The 23,694-nt window shown below is 49.0% G+C and overlaps 1 protein-coding gene across 12 annotated transcripts in view; it reads left to right on the plus strand.

Moving 5' to 3' along the window:
• The window catches only part of AGAP1 (ArfGAP with GTPase domain, ankyrin repeat and PH domain 1), a 418,249-nt gene that overhangs the window by 259,693 nt on the left and 134,862 nt on the right, over nt 1-23,694 (plus strand). For all 12 annotated transcript variants that reach the window (XM_080670319.1, XM_080670320.1, XM_080670312.1 and 9 more), the window contains one exon: nt 9,678-9,782. In XM_080670319.1, coding sequence (XP_080526445.1) covers nt 9,678-9,782 — 105 coding nt within the window. The remainder of the gene's footprint in view (nt 1-9,677; nt 9,783-23,694) is intronic.

Consider the following 23,694-nt stretch of genomic DNA (forward strand, 5'->3'; position numbering starts at 1 on the left):
TGATGGGTATCATCATCCAACACGCTGTGAGGATGGTGTTCTTCCCCCAGGAAGATAGCACCACTGTCCCCAGCATAGAGAACAGTCTTGTGGCACGCAGTAGGTGCTCAGTAATTGCCAATCGAATACATTCACCCATTCGAATTCGTTATGTCTTCTTCCTCCAGAAATGATTTCCTCCAGGATAGGAACTAAGTAGCAGTTTGGTTATGAGACCCAAAGGCCAACAATGCCAACCCTGGCTGCCCAGCTCTTTGCTATGGCTCTGCCTGCTCTGAAACCACGCGGAAAACACAGGGCTATGACCTTGGCCTGGGGACATGATAAACATAACACTGTCGTCGTAGCAACAATTGCCAGGATCCTGATAATTCATTTTTTTAATGCCTTGAAAGTATAAAAGTGACTGCATTGAAGTTAAGTTTGATACTTTCAGTTTATATTTATGATCCTTACAAGAAGATAACCTTCTCTTTTCTTCATCCCTTTCTGTGCATGACATAGTTGCATTACAGAGGGATTTTTTTAATTATTATTATTACTATTGGTTACCAATAATAATAATAATGGGACCAAGAGGACCGGTCAGAAGGAACATTCCTGAGATGGAACCCTGGCCCAGCCGCACAGGCCGGGCGACTTGGCCTCACTTCTCTGTGCTTGGTTGAATTACCTGTAAAATGGTGGGGATTCCAGAGGGTCCTTCTCTCACTTGCATTTCTCTGTTGATGGATATCAAGTCTCCTCTAGAATTATGTGGGTTTGCGTGGTGCTGATTTACGGATTGTTCCTGATCGACTTCTTTCACATAAGAGTCTTTTCCACACCTTGAACCGTGAGCCGCTTTGACCGTGGTGCTTCCGGGCCTTGTCACACTTGCTTCCTCAGTGACCTTCTGCTCCCTGGACTGTCTGGGTCAGTTAGCCAGGCTTGGCTCAGTGGCCTGTTAATGGAGTGGCAGGATATTACTCCTTCCCCCCTTTTTTATTTTATTTTTATTGTTTTGCTTTTTACTTTTAGGTTTTCAGTGGACTGCTTTGATATTTAGAGGAGTGTGGACTTTTGGAGCCATTTTAGAACTAGAAATCTCTATACATTGGGATAGTCATTGCAGGACTGACCCTGTGCCGGGTACTGTGTGGGACTGAAGCCAGAGCCCACTCGGGCCTCCTGGCCCCCAGAACTCCCAATCCATGGGGGGAAGCCGGTTGTGCCTGTTTGGGGTGTGCTGGATTTGAAGTGCCAATGAGTTACCCAGAGAGGGAATGAGAAGCGAGGACTTGAGAGAGTGGGGAAGTGACAGCTGAAGATAGAAGTGTGATCCAGTGGCCTGGAGGGCCTGTGTGGTGAGACCCAGGTCGTCCCACCTACTGGGCTGGGGGCCATAGGTGTGCTGAGGGAGGGGACCTCTGAGCTACAGCATTACCACCTGTTCCAGCACCTCCTGTTAGTCTGCTGCAGCTGCCATAGCAACCACCACGGCCTGGAGGCTTACACCACAGAAGTGAATTGTCTCACAGTCCTGGAGGTGGGAAGTGCCAGTCCTGTTTTCTCCCTGTGTCTCTACATCATCTTCCTTCTGTGTGTCTGTGTCCTAGTCTTTTCTTATAGGGATACCAGTCACACTGGATTAGGGCCTCATGTAACCATAATGAGGTGTCTTTAAAGGCACCATCTTCAAATACAGCCACATTCTGAAGTGCTGGGGATTAGACTTCAACGTAGGAATTCAGAGGATGTAATTCAGCCTCTAAAAGCCGTTATCTAAGGGTCCGACGGTACCTGTTCAGTAAAGGCTGGGGAAGCCCCGAGCCCATGACTGCAGCTCAGGATGGCGGGCATTAAGGATACAAGAAGGGCATTCAGGGAGAAAGAATAGAATTTGCCGGTTTTAAATCAAGTGATGGCTGCTGGTTGCCTGTACATCGTTTCAGATCCTAGAGCTGGGCCCACAGTCTTCTGTAAAGGGCCAGATAGCAAGTATTTTAACTTTGCAAGTCACCTGGCCTTTCCTGTAACCACGGCCCCACCATGGACAGGGTGAATGCAGGTGAATATGTACAATTGAATGTCGCAGTGTTTCGATTAAATTTTATTTACAAAAAGAGGCAGAGGGTGAGATTTGGCCCAAAGGCCAGCCTGTGCAGGCTGTGGGATTACTGACTCGAGCGGTCTGTAGTGGAGGGGCAGGCGTGGAGAGCTGGTGAGAGGGAATGAGTGCAGCCGGGACTAGACATCTGACACTTCACGGGGTTTGCTGACGCCAGCACTCGTCCCCTGGTCCCCTGCATAGGTGAGGGAGGGCTGCCAGGAGGCCTCTGTGCAGACTCTGCCCCCAGACGGTCACTTCAGTGGTGAATTTCCACTCCCTCGAGTCCAGGCATGTTCTTGAAAACGTGTATTTGTTATGTGCAAGGCACTGCTTAGCGTAATGAGGGAGCAGGTACCGGCTTGTGCGTTTTCATTCTGCAGGAGCGGGAAGTAGGAGAGATGCCCAGATGGACCTTGTTCCACAGGGAGCCGGAGACGGGGAGCGTGTCCCTGCTCCTTGGACCAACAGCCCCTCTGCTTCCCCAACTTCCATCCACCTACCACCCCCCAAATATGCTTTTCTTGTTGTTTTGTTGTTGTTTTTTAAGTCAATATCAGCAAACCACAAGTTAAACACATGATACAGGGGAAATCTTGATTAGAATAAAAGTAGTAAATGCAGCCCTAACTGGTTTTGCCCAGTGGATAGAGCATTGACCTGTAGACTGAAGGGTCCCAGGTTCGACTCCAATCAAGGACATGTACCTCGGTTGCAGGCTCCATCCCCAGCCCTGGTCGGGATGTGGTGTGGGAGGCAATCTATGTATCTCTCACATTGATGTTTCTCTCTCTGTATCTCTTCCCCTCTCTTCCACTCTCTCTAAAAGTCAGTGGAAAAATATCATTGGGTGATAATTAACAACAATAACAAAAAAAAAGTATTAAATGCAAATGTGAAAATCAAGTGGTTGGTGTTCATACTCTGGGTCTCAGTGGAAGCTGCCGGCTTTTCTCTGACATTTTAGAAATTCGCAGACCCCTTTACCTGCTATCATGAGAATCTGTTCAAGTGTCAACGTGAATCCTAAGGTGCTGAGGAACCACTAGCAGGTGTTCCTTACAGAACCAAAGAAGGGCTCTAGCCTCAACCTCAGGTGTTATTTCTTTAGAAGGAGAAGCATTCAACATGTCTGAACTCATGTGAATATTTTAGGCCATGGAAAAACCACTGTCTTTTTTTAAATACATTTTTATTGATTTCAGAGAGAAAGGGAGAGGGAGAGGGAGATAGAAACATCAGTGATGAGAGAGAATCATTGATCACTGGGGATCGAGTCTGCAACACGGGCATGTGCCCTGACCAGGAATCAAACCTGGGACCCTTCAGTCTGCAGGCAGACACTCTATCCACTGAGCCAAACAGGCCAGGGCAAAACCACTGTCTTTTGAACTTGGTAATTAGGCAGCTGTTGGCACCCCCAGCTTGGTGTCACTGCTCAGTCCCACCCACACTCCCCTCCGCTTCCCGTCAGCGGTGCGTAACCTCCAGCAGCTGTTGACCCAGAGCTCGGTGCTCCCTGGACGTGCCGTTCGTGATCCCATCTTTAGGTGGAGCAGCCTGTGGCCATCGTGGCTCCCTTGCCAGGCAGGACCTTGGCCATTAAATGTCCCCTCCCTGTGTCACGATGACCTCCTGGCTAGCAGATGCCAACACCACCTGGCCCCTCAAACGCCTAACAGGCTGGTTCGCCTGGTAAAGACCCCGTCCCTGATGCAGTCAGTAAGTCTTTGTTGGTAAATAATTGCTATCGAGTGGGGTTTTAATATAAATTTATGAGTGGTGTTTTATCACACCTTGGGGCTGAGCCAGCGCTGAGTGATGGATTTCAGATCACACTTACATTCATTACATTAACTTTGTAAGTTATTTAAAGCTTGCACACTTAACATTGCTTTTGGCTTCCAGTGACCTCTTGGGACTAGGCAAGGAATACACATGACTAATAAGGAGATTGCAGCCAGAAGACAATTCTGCTCTTTGCTCTGCCATAGAAAGGGTTCCTTGAGGAAAAAAAAAAAAATTAAAATTAAGAGCCAGAATGCCTCCCTGGAATCTGATATTTAGGTTGTAGATTATTAAAGTTACAGACTTTCCAATGTGTGGGTGAATTAAGTGGTAGCAGTTAGATCCACATTTGCCATCTCCAAGTAAGATCAGGAATAGTTGAGATGTCACAAAGCCCTTAAATCTCTTACTGTGCAAACAAGTGAAAGATGCTAAACCTTTGAAGTTGGTCTGGAGGTGAAAGCACCTGCTCTCCTGCCGCCATGTTTCCTGTCGCTGGTCATAAGCCCAAACGTGGTTTACAACCATAGCCATCTCGTTATCTCTTAGGGTCGGGAGTTGGGGCCAGCACATCTCTGCTCCCCAAGGTGCCTTCTAGGGCAGGGCGTCCAGGGTCACTTCCTCGCTCACATGTTTGATGTCAGCCGGTCAGCGGCAGTTCTGTGCTCCTGACATGAGAGCTCAGTGCCCCTCCGTGTATGTCAGGGTCTCTCTTGTGCCAGTCTCTGCAGCAGAACCCTCCTCCGATCTCTCACAAATCTGCTGGGCTCCCAAGGCATAGAAACAGGAGCGACCAGGCCTCTGAAGGCCTTGGCCAGAGTGGTCACCGCATAATTTCACCACACTCATTGGTTAAATGGAGTTAGGGCCTGGGACCACTCCCGAGAGCTGGGCTTTTGAGGGTCATCTTTGGAGATGAGGCTACTTCCGTCTGACCTCGCACATGCAGAATACCCTCACCCCGTCTCCAGATTCACAAAGTCTCATCCCAACATCCAGCTCAGACTGGAAGCTCAGGGTCACTGTCTACATCAGGTCCACGTGTGGATGAGGCTGCTCAGCTCTGATGCTTTCATCTGAAGGCCAGGAGCTTGAGAGCCGAGTTACCTTGCGCACGCGCACGTGCATGCACACACACACACTCACACAGTGCCACAGTGCCGACACAGACAGGTGACCTGTAGCCCACAGCACCTCTGAGCCTGGCGGGCACATGTTCTACCCCACCCTGCTCTGGGCACAGGGAGTGTGTTCTGCGCGGGGCAGGGCATCCTCCTTCGCCCTGGGCTCTGCTGTCTGGGCCGGCCTGCCTGTTTCCACATCTCTGTGGCTTTCTCAGCCTGCTTCCTGCTACATTTAGGTCCAGGGCCCAAAATGAAAAGATTCATTTTGAACATTGTACCGTTTCGTCCTGTGTGGCATACAATTCCTTTAAGTATCTTGTGGGTGTCCTTTGTATCAAATGATCATCCATTCCGTTAGACAAAAGCCATTCCACAGCTCCTTATCTCTAATATACAGATCTCTCTTGGAAGGGTCCATGAGTTCCTGCCTTCAGTCCTGCTGCGATCTCACGGGGCGGCGGATCCAACTGCCAGACCTTTGACGGGGTCTGTGTTTTGAGATCACATCTGCTGACATCCCTGGATTTGTTCTTTATTCTGAGGCCAGTTCTACTAGCAGGAGAAGCTGGGGGTCAGAGACGATTTTTCTCATGGTTCAGCCCAGCATGGCTTTTACATTGGAAACGTTTTTTCTGGTCCTGCTTGGAAACTCTCCGCGCGGTTATCAGAGCCAGCCGCCAGGCTGCTGGGCATCCCCGCGGGCAGCAGGTCTGGGACCGTTCCGCTAGCCGGAGCACAACTCGGCTCCGTCTCTGTCTCCAACCTTGGGTAGCACTTTCCTCACACCCCTCCACCTCCACTGCAGCCAAGTCCTCACCAGCCTCAGCCAGCGCTGGTGCCAAGCCTGTGGTTTTTATTTTTATTACAGCAATACAGGATGCTAGCTAGCTCTGTTTTTCTTATCGTTGCCCAAGGATCTACCCCAAAACTTACTGATTTAAGAAAACTGTTATTTTATTACAAGCAGTCCTCGGGTTACGTCGGACTCGACGTACGTCGTTTCATGGTTACGTCGCCACCTCCCATTTATTTATTTAAAAAAAAAAAAAGTTCTGTCATTTCGACTTATGTACATACGTGCTTTATGTTTTTGTTTATTTATTTACCACAAGTAAAGGTCAGGAATTGTTACCTTTCTTTTAAATTTTTTTACTGTTTTCACTTCATTACTGCTGTGTATGTGCTCCATGTGAGTGACGTAGGTGCTTATGTAGGTGGGTTCCGACTTACAGAGAAAATCGCGTTACATTGCGCTGTAGGAACGGATCTCCGACGTAACCCCAGGACCTACTGTATTTCTCTTAATTTGGTGGTTCAGGACTATGGACAGAGCACAGCAAGGCTTATCCATCAAAGCTCCCCATGGGGAAGCTGCCAGGATTTCTGTAGGTTCCAGCCTGGTGTAGGTAACATCACTCCCTCTGGTTCTGTTAGTTAATGTGAGTCTGGGCATTTCCAAGTCAGGGTGGGGTGATTTACACAGGGGCACGAATACCACAACTCATGGTGCACTGGGAGCCATCTTGAGACCAGCTACCAGGCGAGCTGTGCATAAGCTCTCTGTGCCTCAGTGGCCTTATCTGTAATATGGGGGTAATCCTAGCCATGACCATCAGGTCCACTATCAGCTTGCAGCAGGTTCATACTTAGGGCTCTTAGAGCATCCCCTGGCTCACAATGAACCCAATATTGTTTTGAAATTTTAAAAGTTTTAAAAACAGATGTGTAAGTCACATGAGAGTCAAATAAAGCATTAACTATAATTAATGCCTGCACTGTGATGGCTGGTCAGGGGCAGTCTTAAGCAGGAGATCGGTGTTACATTTTCTGAAGTGGCATCTGAGGGATAGACTACGGATCTGTTGTGACATTCTGCTGTGCAGTTTTGCCCTGGGTCACACGAGATCAAAGAGACTTAGAATCACAAGGGCCATTTCCACAGGCCGAAGGGAACTGCCTGCAGTGTCTCCGCCAAAGAGCCTCCTGGCCTCTGTCATCTTCTGGCTGGTGGGATGGCAGCTTCATAGCCTTTCAGAGTTTAAAATGAACTGTTTTAGGGTTTTCCATTTTCTTGGTACTTAGAGAGAAACTGTGTAAGTCCAGGAGGACAGAAGCATGGGGCCTCAGTCTGATGCAGTGAGGCCCTGTCCTGGTCGCATTGGTAAATATCTGTCCCAGGGCGGGCGGTGGGTCACTCTCTTCCCTGGGCACTTTGGGGGATCCTGTGTTCCGAGGAGAGTAGCGCAGTGCAGTGGGTGGAGAGGGCAGGATGGCTGGGCCTGGCGCTGCCCATCAGCTAACAGTGACTTTACCTGTGTGGCTCAGTCTTGTCTGTAACGAGGAACCGCAGTAACTCTGCTACCCTGACCTGCTGCATATGGGGAGCAAGTGAGGGGTGAACGTGGTGTGTAGAAACACGTCAGCGGGTGTTAGGTTCAGGCATCCAAGGAAGCGTGCCTCTGACCTGGTCCAGCTCCACACCAGCAGGCAGCTGGCACCTGGGCTCAGAATAGCTGTGATGTTGGGGACAGGGTGGCTGTTGCTCAGTTTCAACAGTCTTTTGGGGGGACGGGGAAGAGGTTGGTTATAAACCAGTTTGGCCAAGGGTGGAGAGCGGAAATACGGCTCCTGGGTGCCAGGCTGTCCTTCGGGCCCCGCTGACTTTCGCAGCATTTGAATAGTACACATAATCGAGGTGACCCTCCACAGGGAACCATAGAATTTACTTAAGATTGTCAAGATTTGGACTAACTTTCACCAAGACATTATGCTTTCCTGGCACCAAAACAAGGCAGCCTGCTTTAGTTCCCCTCTGACGTCACCTGCTCACATCATCTCCCAGCTGGAATGTTCCTCTTTATCCCTTAAGCCAGTGGTCGGCAAACTCATTAGTCAACAGAGCCACAGTTTGCCAACCACTGCCTTAAGCAGTATGTCCTTCTAGCCCTCACTGGGGAGAGGAGGCTGTGGGTGTGGGGTTGGCTCAGGGCAGCGCCCACAGCGGGCCTCCACATGGAGCCCTGGGGTGAGGCCTGCATTTCCTTGGAGTGGGAGTGGCAGGGCTTTCTGAAGCCCCAGCAGCTCTCAGCCACCAGTGACACCGCAGTGACCTGGGCCCTGGTGGTGTTGGAATTCGCTCTGCACTGGGCGAGGAAGAATGGAGCCCACGGCAGAACTGGGGCAGGCTTAGCGATGCTGAGTTTAAAGACCGTAGTCCCCTGGGAGGGCAGTGTAATGATTTGAAGCGACTGCACATTTATTATCACGTCACAAGTGTGACCGCCCCGTCCCATGGGCTCTTACTGGTTCACGCAGTGGAATTGCACCCCGTTGTTTGCAGCCGGCGTTTCCTGGGGCCTGTTCGCTTGTTGGTCTCGGGACCACGTGTCGTTCAGATCCTCAGAAATCAAGGGATGCCATATTTGCCACATGTTTGTTTTTTAAAAATAAGAACTTGCAAAAAAGTGATGTACCAAAGGTTCCCTGTTAGTTGCTTCCAACTTTTTGATATTTCCCCCCAGAAACAACATTGAAATGGTGATCAGCATCCCAAACCAGCTCACAATCCATTCTATTTGTGACATTTGGTATAAAAAAAGTATTGTCACAGTGCTGGTAACTAATTGGAACTTGAACTTAATTATCACATAAAGATGCTTGCTTGATTTTTTTGCCCATGTTGTGGTTCCTGGGGGATTAGCAGAATTAGGAGGTGGTATAGCTCCCAAGGGCACTCAAGGGCATCTCTGCTTCTTCAGGGTGTCGAACCCTGTTTCTTGTCCCACAGCGTCCCTTCAGCCTCCATCCGGTGAGTTAGTGAGCATTAGTGCTTTCTCAGTCAGAATTTGATCCTGTGAGTTCATATATGGGAGCAAGAGGAAGAGCAAGGAAGGCGGGCCTTCCGTTCTCCTAGTAGTAAGTGGACAGGAGGGAGGAGACTCCAGAGATGAAAACTCAAGCTGGCATTGCCTGAGCGAGGCAGGCGTGAAGCCCCAAAGGGAAAGGATGTGGGAAGCAAGGTCGTGGGCCCGGCAGAGGTCGGTGCTGGCCATTGGGCTTCCTAACCCAGAGAAGGGCAAAGCTTTGCTGGAAATTGGCAGTTAAAACAAGAATCAAGTCTCATCAATCATCGAAGGAAAACGGGAGTAAACGTGCTTCAATGTGAGAGTGTCCAAGTTTGAATGCTTTTTACAGGCCCCTCATATGATTTCGTTAGAAATGGGTTCAAGTAAATTACACACAATTAATCTGTTAAATGCTGTCGCTGTGTTTGCAAATGAAATTTCATTTTTAATAAATTCAAAATAAAATGTTCTCATTTGCCAATATCGTAAGGTAAGAATACAGTTAATGTCTTATTTGTAGAAAAGGGAGTTTAGGTGTCCTTTTGTAAAATATTCCTGTAGGCGTTCCTGTGGGCTTATAATAAGAAAGGGACACTGTAGCGCATCACAGCGGTTTGTGTTACGTCTGTTAGCATCAGTATCACCATGTCAAGTTCGGCAGGCACATCCACACCAAAGGAATCTGGCTGAATACATACGTTGTATGTAACAGAGGAGAAAACCAAATAAGTGTAATTTCCTTTTAAGATGGCAGTTAAAATGAAAGCTTAAAATTTTTTAAAGTCCACACAAGACTTTATTAATTTATACTTGGCTCCCTGTTCCTCCCAGGGCATGTTGCTGAAGCGAAGCGGCAAATCGTTGAACAAAGAGTGGAAGAAGAAGTACGTCACCCTGTGCGACAACGGCGTGCTGACCTATCACCCCAGTCTGCACGTGAGTATCGCCCCTCGGAGCGCTGGCAGGCGCCACCTCAGCGTGGACACTGCGCGTGGGGGGTGGGGGGTGCTCACGGCCGTCAAGCCCCCGTCTCTGAATTGAAGTCGGCTCTGGTCCTGCTCCACCATGAGATGAATAATGTCCCTCACGATGTCAGACCACGCGTCTCTCTTCCTCTCCCTGACGGCCCATCTGTGGCTCTCTAGTTAATTCTACGAAGAATTTCAGTAGAAGGCACAGATGAGAGTACAAAGACAGGCGCCAACAGTCAAAGAGGAGAGGGGAAGAGACTGTCTCTCTGAGAACCGAGAATAAGGGATACACGTGCATGGGAACCTCGGGTTCGCTCCGAGCAGCTGAGGACACAATACGTTAAATGCAATTCGTGACTCAGTTTTTATTGTCAAATAAGAATGCACGCCCTAGCCGGTTTGGCTCAGTGGTTGGAGTATCAGCCTGTGGACTGAAAGGTCCCGGGTTCCATTCCGGTCAAGGGCATGTACCTTGGTTGCGGGATTGATCCCCACACCCTTGGGGCGCGTGCGGGAGGCAACCAGTCAATGTTTCTCTCTCACATCCATGTTTCTCTCTCTCTCTCTGTGTCTCTCCCCCTCCCTTCCACTCTCTCTAAAAAAATCAATGGAAAAATATCCTCGGGTGAGGATTAACCAAAAAAATAAGAACACATACCAGTTCCTAAGCCAAGAGAAGCTTTTCTCTCTGTGTTAATAAAATCTGTTATATTGATGATTTATATGAGATGAAAAACAGAATTAATCTTATTGGGGGGAAATACAGACATTCTACCCACAGTGAGTTTCTTTGGACACCCCTGATAAAGGCAGAAGATGGGGTGTTAGTCCCATAGCAGCACATTCCATGAACCTTGCATGTGCATCTGTCTTGATACAGATAAATGTATAGATTCTAATATACAGTGTTAGCTGGTTAATTGATTGCATCACTGTGTTAAGCTTTTCATTTAAAAAGGTAAATACTTTTAAATTGCAGTTATTGATAGGAAGTTGGAAATAAACAGATTGAAGAAAATGAAAATCACCCCAAAATACCACCTGGAGAACATGACCACAAGCATTTCGGGGGGCGTGCTCCCAGCTACTGTGTGCTTCTCCCTCCACGAGCATGCAGGCACCTGTGTAGGCTGCCTGGTCCCCTCTCCTAGGCAATGATAAATCATACGTACCTTCGCATGTCAGCAAGGAAATAGGCTGTGTGCCCGATTCTTAGTGGTTATAGACTGTCCATCGTGCAGCTATGCCCTGGTCGGTTTAACGCTATCTCCAAAAGGGACGTTTGGCAAATAAATTCACTTTGAATTATCTTTACCAAGTAGCTAATCAACGTCTTCTGTCCACCTCGGGGCCCGTGTCCATTTCCCTCTGACACGTCCTAGCAGCTGGCCTCCTGAATTGCGTCTTGTGCTTTGGGTGTATGTTGCCGAATTCCTGGGAAGAAGATCGGTTTTATCTCCTCTGGCGATATATCAGAAGGGACTTTCCCACTGTACCCTCGTGAACATTAACCTTAAAAATAAATTACGTATTTCCCAACACGACAGGTAACAAGTGGCGTCCTTGCTGGGTGCACTGCCCTCCTTGTCTTGCAGCAGTGGCTTCACCTTTTAGAGCCGTGTTAGAAACCAGAGTTCCGTCAGCATCCCTGACATGTTTCTGATGGTGGTGGGAACCTCCCCGGTACACGTTCTCGAGGGTACTGAGGAAATTCCTTTGTGCTTGGTTTATTTGGGGACGAGAGTCAGGTTGCTTCTCCAGGTGGCCTGCCTCAGACCGGTGCTGCCCGTCCAGGTCTCCAGCCCCTCTGCCCCAGCCCCTGCCCATCAGAACCCCACAGCAGCACAGGTCTTCTCGGGGTTCTCTCCCCAGCGCTGCTGCACCGGTCAGGGGCGGGGAGGGCGACAGGGGGCTGCCCTCTCCTGGCTGAGTTCTTCCCAGACCTCGTGAGAGAGCAAAGGTCTAATTCAGTGGTTCTCAACCTTTCTAATGCCGCGACCCTTTAATACAGTTCCTCATGTTGTGGTGACCCCCAACCATAAAATTACTTTCGTGGCTACTTCATAACTGTAATTTTGCTACTGTTATGAATCGTAATGTAAATATCTGTGTTTTCCTATGGTCTTAGGCGACCCTGCTAGCGGTTCCATATGACTGTCCTGTGGTTTTGTGACACTTGGCCGGTTCCGCTAGCAGGGTCACCTAAGACCATCGGAAAACACAGATATTTACATTACGATTCATAACAGTAGCAAAATTACAGTTATGAAGTAGCCACGAAAGTAATTTTATGGTTGGGGGTCACCACAACATGAGGAACTGTATTAAAGGGTCGCAGCATTAGAAAGGTTGAGAACCACTGGTCTAATTGTTGACCAGGTTGCTCAGTGCCATTTAGAGAGGGAAGTGTAACCAAAACATTCTTCTTGCTGGACTCACTGGGCAATAGAAGATGAGATCTGAGTGATGATGCATTTCAAGGCCCCTCGCTGTCACCCGCTAAGCCCAGGCCTGGCCACAGGGACCTTGGCCGCTTCCTGCCAAGGACAAAAGGGGCAACAGCTGTGTGTACAGAACATGCCTGTGGGAGGGCAGCGCCTCCGTACTTTTCATCCCAGCCTCTGGCTTATGTAAGCACCATCAGTCCCTCAGAAGCCCTCCGCGCAGGCTTTGTCTTGTGCTGCCCGGCGTTTGCCAGGCCCATCCCTGCTTTTTATACGTGTGCACGGATATTATTGGAATGTGGCAAAGGGGCACCGTGGGGCTTCGTTACATAATCACATGGCAAGCAGGAGCCACGTCATTTCAAAGTGCAATCCAGTTAACGCCAGGGTCCTGGGCCTGAAGTTATGGACGCAGGTACAGAGCTGCCTAAGGGGGCGGCTGAATCCACAAATGATGGGAATCACTCGAAGGTGGGGAGAGGGTATAACCTTTATGGTCACCCTTCATCGATTCTGCTTTCACCTCCTGCATTGTGGGCAGAAAGGAGGAAACATGGCATGGGAGGCAGCTGTGCCCGTGGCTTTCAACCCCGCTGTCTTAAAGGTCAGTGGTTCCCACAGTGGGTGCCCACTTTAGCCACAGGGTGCAGTGGGGCAGGGTCGCTGAGCATTTCAGCTGTGCTGAGTGGGGGATGCCCTCAGAGAGCCTACAAGTCCGCAGCATTGTGTCTCTCACCGAATGTGTTCACCAGCTGTCTGGGGTGCACCTGGGCTGCCCCCTTTTCAGAAGTTGGAGCCCAGGAAGTTCAGGTCACATGTCCATCCCTCTGCACACGACGAGGCCCCCACCTTGGAGGTGGTGCATGTCAGGGACATTGAGAACCAGCTGCACGGTGTCTGCAGATCTGGGCAAGGATCCTTTCCTGGGTGGGAAGTTGGACGGTGCTGTCTTATAAAAGGTCGCTTCATAGTCTTACAGAGTGGGCGAGTCTGAAATTTTTACCCAAAACTCTTAGCACCAAGGCTAAAGGAGTCAGTTGGGCTTCTAAGGAAAAGCCTATTTCAAAGTTAGTGCTGTTGGGGCGTGCCAGTCACGTGGACAGACGAAGACTTACCAGAAACCCCAGTTCACGAGGTTCGTCTCTCTCTCTCTCTCAAAATGCTGATGTTACGTGAAATAAGCCTATCCCCCAGTTTAGGTGGGAGGTGGAAAGCTCACCCAAAATAACGAAGATGCTCCATGCAGGGTGCCCCGGGGCTGCCCAGGATACGGGACTTGGGTGCTGAGTCCCGGGCAGCCTGGGACAAATTGGTCACCCTCCCATTAGGACCCACCAGCTCACCTGCTCCTTTAACTCCACTTGGGATTTTGCAAAGACAACTTGAAACGTTTAAATCAGGCTAAAGTAGTGAAAAGCAAGACTTCCGAAGTGCCTCCATGGCGTCTGTTTTTGTGTCTCCGGGAAGTTTGTCCACTGCAGACTTTGAGACAGCCCTGGGTGCCCGACTTCCCTGGGGGATACGTATGACTGTCCTGTGGTTTTGTGACACTTGGCTGGATCCCAGTCGGGCCGGCGAAGGGCAGCCTGTTCTATGGACTTAAATACGAGCCCCAGGGAGCACCTTGATAGAAAAGTGGAGGGATAATGAGAAAGAGCTCGGTCCTCGGGGCGCCACAGCTCAGCATCGCTGCCCATTCATCTTCCTTGTCACGGGAGCAGCCGTGAGGGCACGGCTTGCATTCCTGCTCACAAAGGTGTGTGCCGTGGGCTGCCTAAGTGCACCTGTGAGAATCAGGTCATGGCCCCCGTCGAGCCAAGGTCTTTCCAGCGCCCTTGTCAGGAGAGCTCTCCTGGGCTTCTTCATGAGGAGGTGTGGCAGGTGGACAGTCCACCTCGCTGGCGCACCTGCCTGGCGTGTTCTTTTCCACTTTGTGTTGCCCGAATTGGAAACAGCTGTGACCCTGTCATTTCTCCCTGCTTTCCTTCGTACAAGACCTTCATTTCCATTCCGGCTGCATGAAACCTTAGATTCTGCATGTTGTTGATGTTTGGGGGTTTTTCACATCAATAGAGTCAAATTCGAACTCTACATTGTCATCAGAGTGCTGATTTCAGGAAGTTTCATTTCAAACAGAGAATCCACTTCATTAGTGATGCAAAACTAACAAAAATAATCATTTCCTAAGTCAGTATTCTGAAAATAAACAATTCTAGGAGAAAAGGAAGGGATGCCTGTGTTGTGAGAACAACTCTTATTTGTACATGGCTGGTCATCGTCATTCCCAGTACACACTCCTCACATAAAATAAGGACGTTTTACTCGAGGATCTAGGATTCACAAGCACCTGTGCCGAGTGCTTCGGCCAGCTTCACACCTGCTCAGGTGACCCTCGAGCTTCTTGAGGTGCTGGGCATTGAGCTGCCCTCGGAGAAAGTCTTGGTTGGTTTCCCCAGAACCTTGCAGAAATCAGACTAGCTTGAGCCTAGCCAATAAGATGGACACATTCACAGCGCCCATCTCCAGATGAGGAACCTCTGAGTCATGGAATGACCGACGACCCTGAGAAGATAGGCCCCCCCCCCCTTCTTCCTGGGAATGATGTCAGACGTGTCCCGTCTCTGACACGGGCCTGCAGTCCGCATGAGTCATTCTGTGATGGAGGATGATTTGATCTTGTTTCCCTTTATAAGCCACGGGGCTGGGAGCTGGGCTTGCTTTGTGTGTTCCTTTCCGGTCTGGCTTCTGCCATTTGCAGCCGCTGTCCAGGTGGGCCTCACGCCCTCCTCCAGGAGAGGGCCTGCCAACTCCCAGGCACCATCCCTGTTCGTGCTGCCCTGGACAGCATAGCTAATGGAGGGTGCGGACTGGCCCTGCTCCCCACTCACTACCCAGGGCTAGTGTGTGGTTGGCACACAGGTCAGGACTTGTGGGTCATGTGGATCCAGTCACGTGGCGCCTGCAGCACCTTAGAACCTCACTGTGGATAGTCCAGGCTCTTATTTAAAAACTAGAAGCCCGGTGCACAAAATTCGTGCATGGGCCGGGGGGGTGTGTCCCTCAGCCCAGCCTGCACCCTCTCCAATCTGGGACCCCTCAAAGGATGTCCGACTGCCCGTTTAGGCCCGATCCATAGGGCAGTCGGACATCCCTCTCACAATCCAGGACTGCTGGCTCCCAACTGCTCGCCTGCCTGCCTTTGTGATTGCCCCTAACTGCTTCTGCCTGCCAGCCTGATCACCCCCTAACCACTCCCCTGCCAGCCTGTTTGCCCCTAACTGCCCTCCCCTGCAGGCCTGGTCACCCCTAACTGCCCTCCCCTGCAGGCCTGGTCCCCTGCAACTGCTCTCCCCTGCAGGCCTGGGTCCCCCCACCCCCAACTGCCCTTCCCTGCAGGCCCGGTCACCCCCAATTTCCCTCCTCTGCCAGCCTGGTCTCCCCCAACTGCCCTCCCTTGCAAGCCTGGTCCCTCCCAACTGCCCTCCCCTGCTGGCCGTCTTGTGGCGGCCATCTTGTGTGTTGGAGTGATGGTCAATCTTCATATTACTCTTTTATTAGATAGGATAGAGGCCTGGTGCATGGGTGGGGGCCAGCTGGTTTGCCCTGAAGGGTGTCCCAGATCAGGGTGGGGGTTCCCTTAGGGCATGGGGCAGCCTGGGCGAGGGGCCTGTGGTGGTTTGCAGGCCGGCCATGTCCCCCGGCGACCCAAGTGGAGGCCCTGGGATCTGGGATTTATTTATCTTCTATAATTGAAACTTTGTAGCCTTGAGCGGAGCCAAGCCTCCTGCTTGCTTGTGGCTGCAGCCATTTTTGTTGGGATTTATTTATCTTCTATAATTGAAACTTTGTAGCAGAGGCCAAGGCAGGCCAGGGCTGCGGGAGCTTGGCTTCCTCAGTCAACGGGGGCAACCCAAGCCTCCTGCTCTCTCCAGCTTCGTGGCTGCCGCCATTTTTGTTGGGATTTATTTATCTTCTATAATTGAAACTTTGTAGCCTTGAGTGGAGGCCTGGGCCTGCCAGGGTGTGCGGAAAGTTTGGCTTCCTCTATTGCTGGGGAAAACCAAGCCTCCTGCTCACTGTGTGGCCGCAGCCATCTTGGTTGGGTTAATTTGCATACTCGCTCCTGATTGGCTGGTGGGCGTGGCTTGCGGGTGTAGCAGAGTGATGGTTAATTTGCATATTACTCTTTTATTAGATAGGCTTCCAGTAAGATAGGGACCAAGAAAACTAACCACCTCCCCAACTAGACCTCCCTAAGGATAGGTTATCTTCCATCTGCCTGGGGGAGAGCACACGTGGCCTCCAGAGCAGCATTCCCTCCTGAAAATGCCTCCCTCCCTGCTGTCTCAATTCCCGGGGTGACTCCTTCGGTGTGCAGGTGCAGGGACTCTGGTCTGGGCACCTGCATTTGTGGTTTCTGATCCTGGCGCTGCCCCCTCCCCAACCTGGTGGCCTGGAGGAGGCTGTGAGCACTGTGGTTGCTGGGCTGGCTTCCCTTCCACGGAAGCCCCACCTTTTCTCCTCCCAAGGAGACCTCTGAAGTCACCCTTACCAAGGTGGTTTCCCAAACCCTGCCTCTCCTGAACTCTCAGACTTGCCGTCGTATAATTCAGCCAGAGCTGTGCCCTGCCCATCACCTGTTCCAAAGCCTGTTCACTGCATAGGGCAGGGGTCCTTCCTCTGATTCTCTTACTCCACCATGTAATTCTCATTATAGGAGGAGAAGGTCTCCAAGTAGGGGAGGAGCTTAAGGTTGCTGCTGTGGGGGGTTTTTGTGTGTTTTTTTAATTGTGGTAAAATACATATAGTATACAGTTTTACAATTGACCATCTAGACCATTTTTTTTATTTTTTATTTTTTTATTTTTTTAGAGAGAGAGTGGAAAAGACAGAGAGAGAGAAACATCGATGTGAGAGAGACGCATCGATTGGTCGCCTCCCTCACGGTATCAAGCCTGCAACTCCTGCAACCAAGGTATGTGCCTTGACCAGAATCGAACCCAGGACCATTCAGTCCATGGACTGATACTCCATCCACTAAGCCAAACCAGCCAGGGTTAGCCCATTTTTAAGTGTACACTTCAGGAGTGTTATGTATATTCACATTATTTATCAGCCATTCTCCAGAACTTTTTAAATGTGTGTGTGTGTGTGTGTGTGTGTGTGTGTGTGTGTGTGTATATGTATGTGTGTGTGTGTGTGTATATATATATATATATATATATATATATATATATATATATTTAAATATACTTTATTGATTTTTTACAGAGAGGAAGGGAGAGGGATAGAGAGTTAGAAACATCGATGAGAGGGAAACATTGATCAGCTGCCTCCTGCACACCCCCTACTGGGGATGTGCCCGTAACCAAGGTACATGCCCTTGACTGGAATCGAACCCAGGACCCTTCAGTCTGCAGGTTGACACTCTATCCACTGAGCCAAACCAGCCAGGGCTAGACCATTTTTAAGTGTACACTTCAGGAGTGTTAAGTATATTCACATTATTGATCAGCCATTCTCTAGAACTTTAAAAAAAAAAAAAAACATATATATATATTTGATTTTTTTACAGAGAGGAAGGGAGAGAGAAAGAGAGTTAGAAACATTAATGAGAGAGAAACATCAATCAGCTGCCTCCTGCACACCTCCTACTGGGGATGTGCTTGCAACCAAGGTACATGCCCTTGACCACAATCGAGCCTGGGACCCTTCAGTCTGCAGGCTGACACTCTATCCACTGAGTCAAACCAGCCAGGGCTAGACCATTTTTAAGTGTACACTTCAGGAGTGTTAAGTATATTCACATTATTGATCAGCCATTCTCTAGAACTTTTTTTTAAAATATATTTTTACTGGTTTCAGAGAGGAAGGGAGAGGGAGAGGGAGAGGGAGATAGAAACATCAATGATGAGAGAGAATCATTGATCGCTGCCTCCTGTATGCCCCACACTGGGAGATCAATTCTGCAACCTGGGCACATGACATCCTGGTTCATAGGTCGACGCTCACCGGCCTGGTAGGATTTCCTTCCTATCTAAGGCTGAAGGATATCCCATGGTATGGACAGACCACATTTTATTGACCCCTTCATCTCTGGGTGCACGGGTGGCTGCCTCCTCCTCTGCGCTGTAGTGTATGCTGCTGCTGTGAGCGTGGGTGTGCAAATATCTCCTTGGAGCTCGGGGTTTTCATGTGAAAATGAGAACACAGGAGAGCAGTAGAGGACGGCTGGAGCTCAAAGGCATCCGCCTTAGCAGGGCCCTGACCAAGAGAAACTGCTGGGAGGTGTGCAGGGTCTGGTCATGAACGTGCAGGATTGTGGGGTTTAATCACCTGAATGGTGGTCCAGAGCCCATGGGAATGAAAACAACCTGCTCCCGTGGCCGTTCCTGTTTGCCAAGTGCCGGGGTGGGGCGGCGCTGTCCGGGCCTGAGCTTCGGGTGACCAGGGAAATCATTTTGGCGTTGATCCAACTAGGTTCAGAGAGTATGATAAATTGCTTCTCCCAAACACCAATGCCTGCAGTCCCATAGAACGATACTGCCACGGTGGTGTAAATGTTTTCAGGGGCCATCTACAAGTTTCGTTAGAAAAGTTCCTATTGAAAAGCTGATACCTATTATTGCACATACACCAAAAAGTCAGGTTCTCTATCAAAATCTTATTTCTGCTCAAGGAATTCCTTGTTGACTTTATATAGCCCTCGCGGTTTGAGAAATATTTAGGATTTACAGATAAAAGGGCCAAAATGCTTGTGCGTTGTCTTGATAACACAGAGTGAATAGAAGTAGGGTGAGACCAGACAAAATAAAGTCTTCACATCTCTCTATAAATTAAACAACCACATAGCTCAGATTTGACCTAACCTATTTTTACTGCATTGCGAAGTTCTTCTCTCTTCTCACTTTTCTGGATTTAAAGAAAATGAAGTATCCGTGTGTATGTATGTGTCTGTAAGTGCACAGAGGTAACCGTGTAGCTTGTGAATTTGAGTCTTGAAGCATCTAGTAGAGTCGATGGGACGTTGTCTTAGCAGCGTGGTATTTCTTCCTTTGTACCCAGTCTGTGTCATTTTGTTTTCCAATTTTGGGTCTTCTGAGTGTCACTAAATGTGGCCAAAAATTCTTGCAAAAGGTAAGTTAATCAAAACCATCCATTTTCCCCACTGACAGTTAGTCACTACCAAGAACTCAGTGGGAGAGACTGGACATGGGGGGTTGTGAGGGAGTGTTCTTCCACTTCTGCTAAGAAATTTAATTCTCATAATTGTATTTTATAAATATTTTCCTCTCTGGCTGGTAACCTGATTGCCCGCTTGTTGCTAAGGCCTTGCAAGGAAGGGCAAGGTGGAGGGGCCCTCTTCTCAGGTGTGCCCGTGGCCCCAAATGGAAACCAATCAAGGTGCGATTTATGTTCATTAAGTGCTTGTCAAAACTGAAAAATTTTCTAATCAACAGCAATCTAGCCTCGGCCCCCTCGATGGCAGGGAGAGCCGCCTCCTCGAGCGGCTATTTGCCTGTTACAACTCTAGGCTAAAATCCGCTGATGATTACATTAGGCTAAGCTGCGAAGTAAATGAACCGTGTCTTATTTAGGTGCCGGGAGCTGCAGTGTAGTCCTGCCCCGCAGGGCACTTGATAGCGCTTTATGGCTTTAAAATTAGTGTTGCTTCCCATTTGCTGTAGGGTGCTGCCTGTTATGCCTTTGAACTCAATAAGCAAAGGGAAGGCGCCTTTTGTTTTCCCCCTTCGTTTTCCTCCCTTGCTTCTCAGCAATTTTGTTTTGCATCTTTTCCAGACGGCATTTTGCAATAAAAATGTCTGACTACCACATACATGCCTCCACCACAAAAGGGGGTGGGGGGGAGAAAAAGTGGAAAATGTCACGCGTTTGCAGAAGACCATTTTCCCCCTATTCTACGAAGTGAAAAACAGCTCTGCAGGTCATCCCTGATGGCTCATCATGTCAGAATCTGTTCCTAGAATGGGCCCAGCACCTTCTGCTCAGGAAATGCCCACGTAAGGTCCGAGGGCAGCCACTCCAGGATTCCCATTGGACAAGAGTAGTCAGAGCTAATGTTTGTAGAAAGAACTCAGCATTATTTCAAGCACTTCCTCTATTATCTCAGTTAACCGTCACAGCAGCCCCATGAGGCAAGGTCTGTTATGATCCCTTATTTTTAAAGATGTGGAAATGGGGACTGAGCGTGACTAAGTGACGTCCATCCCCCACACGCGTGGCTCCGAAAGGCCCGGGCTTGGACCCCCGACGCGGTCACTCTGAAGCCTAGCTCCGGCCAGGAGGAAGCTGACCACGTTTCTGTAGACTTGCTTAGTTGAGGAAACCAGAACATTCTATTACTGAGTGAATGGACTCCTGTGCATTTGAAATGACCCTGATTATGTTATTGTGAAACTCCTTGGTGAGCAGTAGTGTTAGGGAAACAGAATACTGCCTGTAAAAGCAAAGCATGAGGGGAGAGGGGATAAACAATAAGACTTCTAAATAGGCCGGTGAAGGTTTAAAGACTGGAAGAAGTATTTAAATTTTGTGATGGGCAAGAACTGACGTGGGCATTTTTCTGTCCTGCGTTGGGCCCCATGGCAGAAGAAAGGCCTAGTGATCATCAGTGCTCTGGAGGACAGATGTGTATGCAGATGTGTATTTCTTCTCTTAAAAAATCTGTCTTTAAGTGTTGCATACTCCAGCAAATTCATCCCAAGGAAACTCAAGGGGTTTTTTGTTTTGTTTGTTTTTTAAATATTTTTTTTTATTATTTTAGAAAGGAAGGGAGAGGGAGAGAGACGTAGAAACATCAATGATGAGAGAGAATCATTGATTGGCTGCCTCCTGCATGCCCCCTACTGGGAATCTAGCCGGGCACGAATATCAAGTTTTAAAGAGCTTCAGACAGACCTAGTATCAGTATGGTGACAATTCCCGTATAACTCAACATTTCCAAGATCCACCTGTTTCAAGCCATCTGTGATTATTAAAAGTCACCCCGCCCAGCAGTGACGCTGGCTCCTTGACGTTCGTTGAGGTGAAGTTCCACTCCCGCCTGCCTTTGAAATAGGCCCCGGTGGCTGAGAAGACAGGAAGCCGTGTTCGTACCCCACACATTCGTTTTGTGCAGCCTCAGTTCCAACACTCGGGCCACAGCTGGTTATATTCACTTTAACCTACAGTGAGGACAAGCTTTCTTGCAGGGGAAAGACGGGACACTAGGTCAATCCAGACGTATAGTTAAGCAAAAGAGGCCCGGCTGGCGTGGCTCAGTGGTTGAGAGTCAACCTATGAACCGGGAGGTCACTAGTTTGATTCCTGGTCAGGGCACATGCCCAGGTTGCGGGCTTGATCCCCAGTGTGGGTCGTGCAGGAGGCAGCGGATCAGTGATTCTCTCTCATCATTGATGCTTCTCTCTCTCTCTCTCCCTCTCTTCCTCTCTAAAATCAATAAAAATATATTTTTTTAAAAAAGAGATTCACAATGCAGTTGGGAATTTTCTGCTGTTTTGATTTACATGATGATAACCTCTCTCCCCCCAGCCCCCACCCTGGCTACTGTTGGACTTCAGCCCATGTTGTAGGAAGCACACAGGCTGGAGGACTTGCCTTGGCTGTGGGGTCAGAGCTCTCGGTCCATGAAGCCTGCCCACTGACCCTCACGAGGCTGCGCCAGCTGTCTCTCACCACGTCGCTCACCAGGCCCAATAAAGCACTCGTTAAGTGAAGAATCAGATCTCTGCCCCATGGGAAATGGGTTTGCCAGGCACCTCCTTCCTGTGGTGGCCACAAGCTCTGTCTTTACAGAGCCCCCTCCCAAAGTGAAGCCCCGGAAATCCGTTAGCTGTCTTGTGAAACGCTGTGGTTTCTCCTCTAGAGGGCGCTTCACTCAGGCGCTGCCTCCTGCCGCACCACTGGAGAGCAGGAGGAATGGGCTCCTTTGAGATACCGGATCTGAAAGGACAAAGCCAGGAGATCTGTCAGAGTTTTACAATATTTTCCTAGTGATTTCAGGACATCGCCTTCCTCTGTGCCGTGGCTATGTACGAGGCCAGCGTTTGTTACTCACAAATGCTGGGCTTGGGCATTCGCTGGGTCTCCTTGAATGGATGGTAGGTATTATGTACATCTTTACAGATTAATTTCCTTTGAAAACAGTATTAAATGGAGTTTGGGAATAGCAGTACATCTAACAATGGTGTCTCTCTTGCATACCCTTTTTTTTTTTTACCCCAGAAGTAAGGGTTTTTAAAAATAGAACTTGTACAAACTACTGCTTCATGTTTGGGCGTTCATGAAGTACAGTGAAAATAGGGAGTAAGGAGTCACTCCTTCCCTCCAGAAGACACAGGTCGGAAGACCACTCCTGATTTCTCCACAGAGGCCCAGATCTGTGCACCCCCAGATCCGTGCACAGTCGCACGCTCAGAGCCCTGGCTATTCCGTGACCATTCGGCCACACTGCTAGTTCTCAAACCTGCTGCCTCAGGACCGCTTCGCTCTCCTAAACATTGAAGCACTTAAAAAAGCTTTGTTTCTGTGCATTATATCTGTCAATATTTATCATGTTAAAAATTAAAACAGAACATTTGAAACAGTTATGTAATTTAAAATAGGAATAATAAACCACCCGATTACGTAATGTTATTCCATAAATAAGATGTTTTATGAATATTATACTTTCCAAAAGAAAATCGTGAGAAGAGTACTGCCGGGTGCATTTTTCCGAAGCTCTGTGCTGTCCGGTTTAATAAAAGACAGCTGGTTGTCATGTCCGCTGGTGCCTCCTTTAATCCATTGCGATACGTTGTTTTGGTGAAAGCGTCTGAGGAAACTGTCTCCTGGTTCAGTTATTTTGTTAGAAACGGGAGGAGTTTTTGGCTAGCCATTTCAGGCCACTGTGCATGTTCTTGGAGTCTGTTAAAGCTCGGAATGCAGTGCGGATCCGAAACCCTGTCACTAAATGTTCATTCTCTGCCACGTTGGAACCCTTAGAACTGTCTTGCACTTTGAATCCTCTTTCATCCATGCATCGGTCACCTCAGAGGTGTGTGTAACTGAGGTATGCAGATTTCCAAAGGGTGACACTCTCATTCCGTCATGTCCAGAAATCACATTTGTATCACCACCACCCTTGTCAGTAAAGTCTATCTTCCTTTGGAAGGTGTCAAGCTCATGGTGAGCCATACAGGTTTTGAAAATCCTCGTTGTCATGGGAAAGCTCAAATTTTATCATTGGCCATAAATGCCGTTTTCAAGAAAATACCTGCCAAATACTCAACACTCAATAATTGTAGTTAAAGTCTGACATGGTCGTTCTTCCAAGTAAAAATGTTGCCCCAGCAAAAAGGAGGCTAGTTCAGCTTGCAGCTCACACAGCCGGGGAGGTGCTTCTCTGCAAGGTAACCCTTGGCCTTCAGGACG

The sequence above is a fragment of the Plecotus auritus genome (genome assembly GCF_963455305.1).
Source record: "Plecotus auritus genome assembly, chromosome: 5".
Taxonomy (NCBI): domain Eukaryota; kingdom Metazoa; phylum Chordata; class Mammalia; order Chiroptera; family Vespertilionidae; genus Plecotus; species Plecotus auritus.